The 13,113-nt window shown below is 44.6% G+C and overlaps 1 protein-coding gene across 1 annotated transcript in view; it reads left to right on the top strand.

The window, feature by feature from the left end:
- Positions 1–13,113, top strand: part of IGSF3 (immunoglobulin superfamily member 3) — a 203,447-nt gene that overhangs the window by 93,341 nt on the left and 96,993 nt on the right. Inside the window, exon 4 of the mRNA XM_053705755.1 lies at positions 8,790–9,197. Coding sequence (XP_053561730.1) covers positions 8,790–9,197 — 408 coding nt within the window. The remainder of the gene's footprint in view (positions 1–8,789; positions 9,198–13,113) is intronic.

Genomic DNA, 13,113 nt, shown 5'->3' with positions numbered 1-13,113 from the left:
CTACATATTCCGATACACAGGGATCATCATCAGTTTCTCAGGTTCGCCTTCCTAGACAGGCATTACCAGTTTGTGGCTCTTCCCTTCAGGTTAGCCACGGCACCAAGAATCTTTACAACGGTTCTAGGGTCCCTTCTGGTGGTTCTAAGACCGTGGGGTATAGCAGTAGCCCCTTACCTAGACGACATCCTGATACAGGCGTCAACTTTTCAAATCACCAGGTCCCATACGGACATTGTTCTGGCATTCCTAAGGTCTCACGGCTGGAAGGTGAACGAAGAAAAGAGTTCTCTCTCACCTCTCACAAGAGTTTCCTTCCTAGGAACTCTGATAGATTCAATAGAAATGAAGATTTATCTGACAGAGGTCAGGTTGTCAAAACTTCTAACTTCCTGCCGTGCTCTTTATTCCATTTCTCGTCCGTCAGTGGCTCAGTGTATGGAGGTAATCGGATTAATGGTAGCGGCAATGGACATAGTTCAGTTTGCCCGCCTACATCTCAGACCACAGCAACTTTGCATGCTCAATCAGTGGAATGGGGATTACACAGATTTGTCCCCTCTACTAAATCTGGATCAAGAGACCAGGGATTCTCTTCTCTGGTGGCTATCTTGGGTCCATCTGTCCAAGGGATTGAGTTTCCGCAGGCCAGAATGGACTATAGTAACGACAGATGCCAGCCTTCTGGGCTGGGGTGCAGTCTGGAACTCCCTGAAGGCTCAGGGTTCATGGACTCAGGAGGAGGCCCTCCTTCCGATAAACATTCTGGAACTAAGAGCGATATTCAATGCTCTTCAGGCTTGGCCTCAGCTAGCTGCGGTCAGGTTCATCAGATTTCAGTCAGACAACATCACGACTGTAGCCTATATCAACCATCAGGGGGGAACAAGGAGCCCCCTGGCAATGTTGGAGGTTTCAAAGATAATTCTATGGGCAGAGGTTCACTCTTGCCATCTCTCAGCTATCCATATCCCAGGAGTAGAGAACTGGGAGGCGGATATTCTAAGTCGGCAGACTTTTCATCCGGGGGAGTGGGAGCTCCATCCAGAGGTATTTGCCCAGTTGATCCAACTTTGGGGCAAACCAGAACTGGATCTCATGGCGTCTCGTCAGAACGCCAAGCTTCCTTGTTACGGGTCCAGGTCCAGGGATCCCAAGGCAGCGCTGATAGATGCTTTAGCAGCGCCATGGTCCTTCAGCCTGGCTTATGTGTTTCCACCGTTTCCTCTGCTCCCTTGTCTGATTGCCAAGATCAAGCAGGAGAGAGCTTTGGTGATCTTGATAGCCTCTGCGTGGCCACGCAGGACTTGGTATGCAGATCTGGTGGACATGTCATCCTTTCCACCATGGACTCTGCCGCTAAGGCAGGACCTTCTACTTCAAGGTCCCTTCAAACATCCAAATCTAATTTCTCTACGTCTGACTGCTTGGAGATTGAACGCTTGATTCTATCAAAGCGTGGTTTTTCCGAATCGGTCATTGATACCTTAATTCAGGCTCGAAAGCCTGTCACCAGGAAAATCTATCATAAGATATGGTGTAAATATCTTCATTGGTGTGAATCCAAGGGTTACTCATAGAGTAAGGTCAGGATTCCTAGGATATTATATTTTCTCCAAGAAGGATTGGAGAAGGGTTTGTCAGCTAGTTCCTTAAAGGGACGGATTTCTGCTCTGTCCTTTTGCACAAACGTCTGGCTGAGGCTCCAGACGTTCAGGCGTTTTGTCAGGCTTTAGTTAGGATCAAGCCTGTGTTTAAACCTGTTGCTCCGCCATGGAGTTTAAATTTAGTCCTTAAAGTTCTTCAAGGGGTTCCGTTTGAACCTTTGCATTCCATAGATATTAAGCTTTTATCTTGGAAAGTTCTGTTTTTAGTAGCTATCTCCTCATCTCAAAGAGTTTCAGAGTTATCTGCTTTACAATGTGATTCCCCTTATCTGATTTCCATGCAGATAAGGTAGTGTTATGTACCAAACCTGGGTTTCTTCCTAAGGTGGCATCTAATAAGAATATCAATCAGTAGATTGTTGTTCCTTTACTATGTCCTAATCCTTCTTCAAAGAAGGAACGTCTTACACAATCTTGATGTGGTTTGTGCTTTAAAGTTTTTTTTACAAGCTACGAAGGATTTTCGTCAAACATCTGCTTTGTTTGTTGTCTACTCTGGACAGAGGAGAGGCCAAAAGGCTTCGGCAACTTCTCTTTCTTTTTGGCTAAGAAGTATAATACGCTTAGCTTATGAGACTGCTGGCCAGCAACCTCCTGAAAGAATTACAGCTCATTCTACTAGAGCAGTAGCTTCCACATGGGCTTTTAAACATGAGGCCTCTGTTGAACAGATTTGTAAGGCGGCGACTTGGTCTAAGCTTCATACCTTTTCTAAATTCTATAAATTTGATACTTTTGCTTCTTCGGAGGCTATTTTTGGGAGAAAGGTCTTACAAGCAGTGGTGCCTTCCGTTGAAGTTCCTGCCTTGTCCCTCCCTTCATCCGTGTCCTAAAGCTTTGGTATTGGTATCCCACAAGTAATGGATGAACCCGTGGACTGGATACACCTTTACAAGAGAAAACAAAATTTATGCTTACCTGATAAATTTATTTCTCTTGTGGTGTATCCAGTCCACGACCCGCCCTGTCATTTTAAGGCAGGTGTTTTTTATTTTTAAACTATAGTCACCAATGCACCCTATAGTTTCTCCTTTTTTTTCTTGCTTGTCTTCAGTCGAATGACTGGGGGTGGCAGTTAGGGGAGGAGCTATATAGACAGCACTGCTGTGGGTGTCCTCTTGCAGCTTCCTGTTGGGAAGGAGAATATCCCACAAGTAATGGATGAATCCGTGGACTGGATACACCACAAGAGAAATAAATTTATCAGGTAAGCATAAATTTTGTTTTTTCATGCCCTCCCCATACTATCAGATGGTGTTTATCCTGTATAATCCCCTTTGCACATTATACACTGAGATTATTACTGTAGTACTTTATGTATATAATGGTACCTAACTGTAATCTCACAGCCCCTAGGTACATTATACAGTGAGATTATTACTGTAGTACTTCGTGTATATAATAGTACCTTACTGTAATTTCACAACCCCTAGGTACATTATACACTGATATTGTTACTGTAGTACCTCATGTATATAATGGTACCTAACTGTAATCTCACAACCCCTAGGTACATTATACACTGATATTGTTATTGTAGTACCTCATGTATATAACGGTACCTAACTAATCTCACAGCCCCTAGGTACATTATACACTGAGATTATTACAGTAGTACCTCATGTATATAACGGTACCTAACTAATCTCACAGCCCCTAGGTACATTATACACTGAGATTATTACAGTAGTACCTCATGTATATAATGGTACCTAACTGTAATTTCACAACCCCTAGGTACATTATACACTGATATTGTTACTGTAGTACCTCATGTATATAATGGTACCTAACTAATCTCACAGCCCCTAGGTACATTATACACTGAGATTACTGCAGTAGCTCATGTATATAATAGTACCTAACTGTAATCTCACAACCCCTAGGTACATTATACACTGATATTGTTACTGTAGTACCTCATGTATATAATGGTACCTAACTGTAATCTCACAGCCATAAAGGGACATTATACAGTGAGATTATTACTGTAGTACCTCATGTATATAATGGTACCTAACTGTAATTTCACAGCCCCTAGGTACATTTATACACTGAGATTATTACTGTAGTACCTCATGTATATAATGGTACCTAACTGTAATCTCACAACCCCTAGGTACATTATACACTGAGATTATTACTGTAGTACCTCATGTATATAATGGTACCTAACTGTTATCTCACAACCCTTAGGTACATTATACACTGAGATTATTACTGTAGTACCTCATGTATATAATGGTACCTAACTGTAATCTCACAGCCCCTAGATACATTATACACTGATTATATTACTGGAGTACCTCATGTATATAACGGTACCTAACTGTAATCTCACAGCCCCTAGGTACATTATACACTGAGATGATTACTGTAGTACCTCATGTATATAATGATACCTAACTAATCTCACAGCCTCTAGGTACATTATACACTGAGATTATTACTGTAGTACCTCATGTATATAATAGTACCTTACTGTAATTTCACACCCCCTAGGTACATTATACACTGATATTGTTACTGTAGTACCTCATGTATATAATGGTACCTAACTGTAATCTCACAGCCTCTAGGTACATTATACACTGAGATTATTACTGTAGTACCTCATGTATATAATGGTACCTAACTGTAATCTCACAGCCCCTAGGTACATTATACACTGATATTGTTACTGTAGTACCTCATGTATATAATGGTACCTAACTGTAATCTCACAGCTCCTAGGTACATTATACACTGATATTGTTACTGTAGTACCTCATGTATATAATGGTACCTAACTGTAATCTCACAGCCATAAAGGGACGTTATACAGTGAGATTATTACTGTAGCACCTCATGTATATAATGGTACCTAACGGTAATTTCACAGCCCCTAGGTACATTTATACACTGAGATTATTACTGTAGTACCTCATGTATATAATGGTACCTAACTAATCTCACTGCCATAAAAGGACATTATACACTGAGATTATTACTGTAGTACCTCATTTATATAATGGTACCTAACTAATCTCACAGCCCCTAGGTACATTATACACTGATATTGTTACTGTAGTACCTCATGTATATAATGGTACCTAACTGTAATCTCACAGCCCCTAGGTACATTATACACTGATATTATTACTGTAGTACCTCATGTATATAATGGTACCTAACTGTAATCTCACAGCCCCTAGGTACATTATACACTGATATTATTACTGTAGTACCTCATGTATATAATGGTACCTAACTGTAATCTCACAGCCCCTAGGTACATTATACACTGAAATTAGTGCTGTAGTACCTCATGTATATAATGTACCTAGCTGTAATCTCACAGCCCCTAGATACATTATACACTGATTATATTACTGGAGTACCTCATGTATATAACGGTACCTAACTGTAATCTCACAGCCCCTAGGTACATTATACACTGAGATGATTACTGTAGTACCTCATGTATATAATGGTACCTAACTGTAATCTCACAGCTCCTAGGTACATTATACACTGATATTGTTACTGTAGTACCTCATGTATATAATGGTACCTAACTGTAATCTCACAGCCATAAAGGGACATTATACAGTGAGATTATTACTGTAGTACCTTGTGTATATAATGGTACCTAATGGTAATTTCACAGCCCCTAGGTACATTTATACACTGAGATTATTACTGTAGTACCTCATGTATATAATGGTACCTAACTAATCTCACAGCCATAAAAGGACATTATACAGTGAGATTATTACTGTTGTACCTCATGTATATAATGGTACCTAACTGTAATCTCACAGCCCCTAGGTACATTATACACTGATATTATTACTGTAGTACCTCATGTATATAATGGTACCTAACTGTAATCTCACAGCCCCTAGGTACATTATACACTGATATTATTACTGTAGTACCTCATGTATATAATGGTACCTAACTGTAATCTCACAACCCCTAGGTACATTATACACTGAGATTATTACTGTAGTACCTCATGTATATAATGGTACCTAACTGTAATCTCACAGCCTCTAGGTACATTATACACTGAGATTATTACTGTAGTACCTCATGTATATAATGGTACCTAACTGTAATCTCACAACCCCTAGGTACATTATACACTGAGATTATTACTGTAGTACCTCATGTATATAATGTACCTAACTGTAATCTCACAACCCCTAGGTACATTATACACTGAGATTATTACTGTAGTACCTCATGTATATAATGTACCTAACTGTAATCTCACAGCCCCTAGATACATTATACACTGAGATTATTACTGTAGTACCTCATGTATATAATGTACCTAACTGTAATCTCACAGCCCCTAGGTACATTATACACTGATTATATTACTGTAGTACCTCATGTATATAATGTACCTAACTGTAATCTCACAGCCCCTAGGTACATTATACACTGAGATTATTACTGTGGTACCTAACTGTAATCTCACAGCCCCTAGGTACATTATACACTGAGATTATTACTGTAGTACCTCATGTATATAACGGTACCTAACTGTAATCTCACAGCCTCTAGGTACATTATACACTGATATTGTTACTGTAGTACCTCATCTATATAATGGTACCTAACTGTAATCTCACAGCCCCTAGATACATTATACACTGATTATATTACTGTTGTACCTCATGTATATAATGTACCTAACTGTAATCTCACAGCCTCTAGGTACATTATACACGCTAGCGACCCCAGGGCACAGCAGGCAGCAGCTAGCGACCCCAGGGCACAGCAGACGGCCAGCATTACTGTAAAGTCAGAATTAAACTGATTCAGGCAGAGCAAACAATTGTAAACCACATACACCTGGCACAATACATTTATCGCAACCACCTTAAAGTGGCACTCAAGTACACAAATGATCATTAGAACAAGTTCTTTTTTACATTAGTGTCCCTATTAAACACACAGATTTGTAGCTGCAGTGTGTTGTGGGGCTTTAGCTATGTGTTTAACTTCTCGATTACAAGGCACAAAAGAACACATTGTAACTAATTAGAGCAAATCAGTTTTTCATTAGCGCCCCCCTCTAATCTTGAAATGGTTTATTAACCCTTTGCTTTCCATAGCATTCTGCAATGCATCGTGCATCACTCAGATAATCGTATGAGGATCATTTGCTAGTGATTACTCGTGTACATCACTACTTGCATGATTCCAGTAATTAAGCACAAGGCTTCACGGAGACCAGTCATAATAGAGACAGAATTGGGGGTGTAACAGCCCTAAAATAAATCAGAGGCGTTACATGTACTTAAGCTTCTGGCCTAATGGCTGGCGGGGGTGTCAACTGACAGCTGTGTGAAGTGCACTGGTTCTGCCATCGAAAAGTCATCACAGCTAGCGAATCCCCAGGGCACGGCCGGCAGCAGCTAGCGACCCCCCAGGGCACGGCCGGCAGCAGCTAGCGACCCCCCACGGCACGGCCGGCAGCAGCTAGCGACCACCCAAGGGCACGGCCGGCAGCAGCTAGCGACCCCCCCAGGGCACGGCCGGCAGCAGCTAGCGACCCCCCCAGGGCACGGCCGGCAGCAGCTAGCGACCCCCCCAGGGCACGGCCGGCAGCAGCTAGCGACACCCCCCCCAGGGCATGGCCGGCAGCAGCTAGCGACCCCCCCCCCCCCCCAGGGCACGGCCAGCAGCAGCTAGCGACCCCCCCCAGGGCACGACCGGCAGCAGCTAGCGACCCCCCCAGGGCACGGCCGGCAGCAGCTAGCGACCCCCCCCCCCAGGGCACAGCCGGCACCAGCTAGCGACCCCCCCCCCCCCAGGGCACGGCCAGCAGCAGCTAGCGACCCCCCCCCCCCCCCCCCAGGGCACGGCCGGCAGCAGCTAGCGACCCCCCCAGGGCACGGCCGGCAGCAGCTAGCGACCCCCCCCAGGGCACGGCCGGCAACAGCTAGCGACCCCCCCCCCCCCCCAGGGCACAGCCGGCAGCAGCTAGCGACCCCCCCCCCCCCCCAGGGCACGGCCGGCAGCAGCTAGCGACCCCCCAGGGCACGGCCAGCAGCATTGCAGTAAAGTCAGAATTAAACTGATTCAGGCAGAGCAAACAATTGTAAACCACCTTCCAATTCACTTGTATTCTGAAATTTGCTTTGTTCTCTTAGTATCGTCTGTGGAAGAGTAAAGTATGTGGGCTCCTCGTAGCTCAGGAGCGTGCACGTGTCTCCAGCACTAACATAACATAAATACAAACATTGTTGCAAACACCACTGCCATAGAGTGTTGACGACACGTGCATGCTCCTGAGCTACTATGAGCCCACCTATTCTAAGAGAACAAAGCACGTTTTTGAATAGAAATAGATTGGATAGTTGTTTGTTCTCTTTATACCATTGTATACTGTCCCTTTAATATAAACAAATAGAAGTGGTTTATGGAGAGTAGAGGTTACAATTGGCTTTTGTCAGCCCAGTAATTAATACGTTGAGATTTGTGCCAGAAGACGATTTAAGATACTTTTGTTTAACTTTAAACCTTTTACGGAGTCTACTGGATTAAAAGAAAAGACTTATGGCGACTGTTAAATGCATCATCACTGAGCGCTGTGACTGCAGAAATAATACCCCAGGAATCAGTTAGTATAACCCATTGACAAGTCCATGTATCTTCCTGCCCTGGGGGGGGGGGGGGGGGCTGTTCACAAGCACTCCAGGGGTTGATGACTCCCTCTCAGTAGTCTGCTATTATATGTGACCTTTTCCATAGCGTTGCAGCTGGATGTTTATTTACAGCAGAATGGTACATGTGAATACCCTTCTGAATCCTGGGGTGGGAATAGTTGCCAGTAACTGATGTGTTGTATATATTGAATAGACATTGTACATATGTGACTACACTTATTGGGGAGTATCAGTGAGAATAATAAGGCACATACCTTGTTAGCGTAGAGGTGTTGTGTGTAGTCAGTACCTACCTGAGATGATCCTCACATTCACTGCTTGTCAGACACAACCTGTTGGTCACTCTGCTCCCGGCTGCCTGTTTTATTACAATGTGAGATTTGCTACACCTGGTTTGTATAGTGTCAGTCTATGGCTTCCTAGAAGATAACTTGTTTTTTCCTGTCTTCTTCAGTGATCCCGGACACCCTGGTGGTCTCCTCTTCTCCTGAGACCCTGCAGAAGATAGAGGGTGGCCTGTTGCATCTGTCCTGTAATGTGTCCCGGAGCTCCGCCCAACACACACATCTGTCTGTCTCATGGTACCGCAGGACAGGTGACCAGACAGATGAGGTCATATCCCTGGCCAGAGACTTTTCCTTGCAGTCCAGTCCATCCTATGCACAGCGCCATTCCGTTGGGGACATCAGACTGGATAAACTGGGAGATACTACCTACCACCTCACTCTGTACAAACTGCTGCCATCTGATCAGGGAGAGTATTACTGTCAGGGGACAGAGTGGATCCAGGACCCTGACGGAACATGGTTTCCCATGACACGCAAAGAGTCCGAGGTGACATCAGTGACCGTGCAGCCCACAGGTAAGTGATAATTAGCAAATGTAGGGAAGCTTCTGATTGAGATCACCTATACAAGCAATGCTCCTCCCCTCCACCGGCCCATGCCTGGCACTGCTGTCTGCATGACCCCCTTATGGTTTACACAGCTCAATACAGGGCCCAGGTGTGAAGTCCCCTATTCTAGGTGTCGGATAAAGTCAGATTAAATTCAGAACACAATTTCCCATAAAATGTTCAATTATATATAGCAAATATTTGTCTTCTGCGCCTGATACTTGTGTTTTTATTCCGCTGAGCCATACAAGCTTGAGTAGTTCCTGTAGGATACATGCTACACAGTGACTGCTTGTCATGTGCATGAGCTAATATCTCTAAATAACTAGCTGCAACAGAGCACATAACATACAAGAAGCTTTTCAATGTGTGTGTGATCTGCTCTAAGACTAAATCATTTGCAATATTGCTAAGAAAATGGCGGTTTAGATCCTTATAAAACATCTGTTGTGTGTGCAGTGATTAATTGTGGCTATGTATGTGCTGTGCGTATAAATAAAAACCGTGTTAGGCTTTCATATCCTCAGTGACAGTCACTATGTACCCTGTAATATTGATAGATATCTCCGGTATCTCCAGCCCATTCGTGGCCATATCATAATCTGTAATGTTTAGATGTTTCTACTGATGCTGTACATTTTATACTTGGTCACATTCATACGCATGCGCTCGCAGGAATGCCCATATGCATGCGCTCGCAGGAATGTGCACTCTCATACCTTCAGTGGAAATCTGCCACATTGCTATGACTTTTCAATCTCTGGCATTGAGCAGTCCAGCTTGAAATGTGCAATATTTATATTGTCCCTTTCTTAACAGCTTATGTTTGAACACACAAAAGTATTGCTGCCCCCCCCCTCCCCCTGTGTGTGTGTACAAGTGTGTGTGTTTATTTAGAATTTACTAAAATGCTGACATCACATCACTAGTTACAAACCAATGCATAGGAAATAACTGACACCTCGCTAGATTCGAATTGATGTGCAAGTCCCGTAGGAACCAGGTTTAGCCTTATTTAATTTTCAGTGTAATTACTAACTGTAATGTATGAGATACACAAGAGAGCCCATATGGTGCTACTCTCATCACCGTGAGTGGGTCTTGTATCACCTGACCTTGCTGGGATTAGTAGCTGAGGTGTTTAGGGTAAACTGCAGCTAACTGGGAGAGGGGTTACACTATTATCAGGGTACACTGCTGTTGTCCAGTGATACACAGCTATTGATCAGGGTACACTGTTGATGTCCTGTGATGGGAGCTATTGATCAGGGAACACTGCTGTAGTTAGGGGTACACTGTTGCCGTCTGGTGATACGGAGCTATTGATCAGGGAACACTGCTGTAGTTAGGGGTACACTGTTGCCGTCTGGTAATACGCAGCTATTGATCATGGAACACTGCTGTAGTTAGGGGTACACTGTTACCGTCTGGTAATACAGAGCTATTGATCAGCGAACACTGCTGTAGTTAGGGGTACACTGTTGCCGTCTGGTGATACGGAGCTATTGATCAGGGAACACTGCTGTAGTTAGGGGTACACTGTTGCCGTCTGGTGATACGGAGCTATTGATCAGTGTACACTGCTATAGTTAGGGGTACACTGTTGCCGTCTGGTGATACGGAGCTATTGATCAGGGAACACTGCTATAGTTAGGGGTACACTGTTGCCGTCTGGTGATATGGAGCTATTGATCAGGGAACACTGCTATAGTTAGGGGTACACTGTTGTCGTCTGGTGATACAGAGCTATTGATCAGGGTACATGGCTGTAGTTGGGGAGGGCTGTAGTTGGGGGTACACGGCTGCCATCTGGTGATACGGAGCTATTGATCAGGGTACATGGCTGTAGTTGGGGGTACACGGCTGCCATCTCGTGATACGGAGCTATTGATCAGGGTACACGGCTGTAGTTGGGGGTACACAGCTGTAGTTGGGGGTACACAGCTGCCATCTGGTGATACGGAGCTATTGATCAGGGTACACAGCTGTAGTTGGGGGTACACGGCTGCATCTGGTGATACGGAGCTATTGATCAGGGTACACAGCTGTAGTTGGGGGTACACGGCTTTAGTTGGGGGTACACGGCTTTAGTTGGGGGTACACGGCTGTAGTTGGGGGTACACGGCTGCCATCTGGTGATACGGAGCTATTGATCAGGGTACATGGCTGTAGTTGGGGGTACACTGCTGCCATCTGGTGATACGGAGCTATTGATCAGGGTACACGGCTGTAGTTGGGGGTACACAGCTGCCATCTGGTGATACGGAGCTATTGATCAGGGTACATGGCTGTAGTTGGGGGTACACTGCTGCCATCTGGTGATACGGAGCTATTGATCAGGGTACACGGCTGTAGTTGGGGGTACACAGCTGCCATCTGGTGATACGGAGCTATTGATCAGGGTACACAGCTGTAGTTGGGGGTACACGGCTGCATCTGGTGATACGGAGCTATTGATCAGGGTACACGGCTGTAGTTGGGGGTACACAGCTGCCATCTGGTGATACGGAGCTATTGATCAGGGTACACAGCTGTAGTTGGGGGTACACGGCTGCATCTGGTGATACGGAGCTATTGATCAGGGTACACAGCTGTAGTTGGGGGTACATGGCTGTAGTTGGGGGTACACGGCTGTAGTTGGGGGTACACGGCTGCCATCTGGTGATACGGAGCTATTGATCCGGGTACACGGCTGTAGTTGGGGGTACACGGCTGCCATCTGGTGATACGGAGCTATTGATCCGGGTACACAGCTGTAGTTGGGGGTACACGGCTGTAGTTGGGGGTACACGGCTGCCATCTGGTGATACAGACTATTGGGTTTGTTATCTGGCTTCACTTGCCCAGCTGTGCTACTCACTGTGACCTCTGTTGGAGACCCTGTTTGCCTCAGTAATGGCCGGAGCATTTGCTAGAAGGGAATGAGTGCCGGGTCACACACATTCCTGTGAGTGGAATAACTTACATCTGATATTTATCCTGTTAAATCTATTAAGGGGAATTTTCTGACCCTCTTCTGCAACTACTTGTTGAGTTTATACTTTAACTCCAGCACAGTTTGTGCCCTCTTTACCCGGCCTATAATCTCATAAATACCAACTATATATCCTAATTACACACAAATCGCTGGCCGTGCGCCATTATCTGGCTTTAATAAGTAACAACATATTGCTGTGGATAAGGGGTGTTCCAGTGCTTAGAGGGTCACACACAAGATCTGCTTCATCCCCATCACTACATTTTTACATTTATCAAAATGCAAGATCCTTCCTGATCCAAAAACATTTCCTTCTGGAGGGCTAGGAGAAGTAGATGGTGTGGCCCCAGGTTGGACTGCAGATCTACACACCGTATGCTGCCAGGTCTGGCTAGTGATATGTGGAGTTGCTGCTAATAGCCTTATGCTAGCTGCTATTTTGCTGACATTTCCCGCTGTGTTGCTGCTAATAGCCTTATGCTAGCTGCTATTTTGCTGACATTTCCTGCTGCGTTGCTGCTAATAGCCTTATGCTAGCTGCTATTTTGCTGACATTTCCTGCTGCGTTGCTGCTAATAGCCTTATGCTAGCTGCTATTTTGCTGACATTTCCCGCTGCGTTACTGCTAATAGCCTTATGCTAGCTGCTATTTTGCTGACATTTCCTGCTGCGTTGCTGCTAATAGCCTTATGCTAGCTGCTATTTTGCTGACATTTCCTGCTGCGTTGCTGCTAATAGCCTTATGCTAGCTGCTATTTTGCTGACATTTCCTGCTGCGTTGCTGCTAATAGCCTTATACTAGCTGCTATTTTGCTGACATTTCCCGCTGTGTTGCTGCTAATAGCCTTATGCTAGCTGCTATTTTGCTGACATTTCCTGCTGCGTTGCTGCTAATAGCCTTATGCT

This window comes from Bombina bombina, chromosome 3 (genome assembly GCF_027579735.1).
Source record: "Bombina bombina isolate aBomBom1 chromosome 3, aBomBom1.pri, whole genome shotgun sequence".
NCBI lineage: Eukaryota > Metazoa > Chordata > Amphibia > Anura > Bombinatoridae > Bombina > Bombina bombina.
The sequence above is the reverse complement of the archived record's forward strand: the minus strand, read 5'-3'. Positions and strand labels throughout refer to the sequence as shown.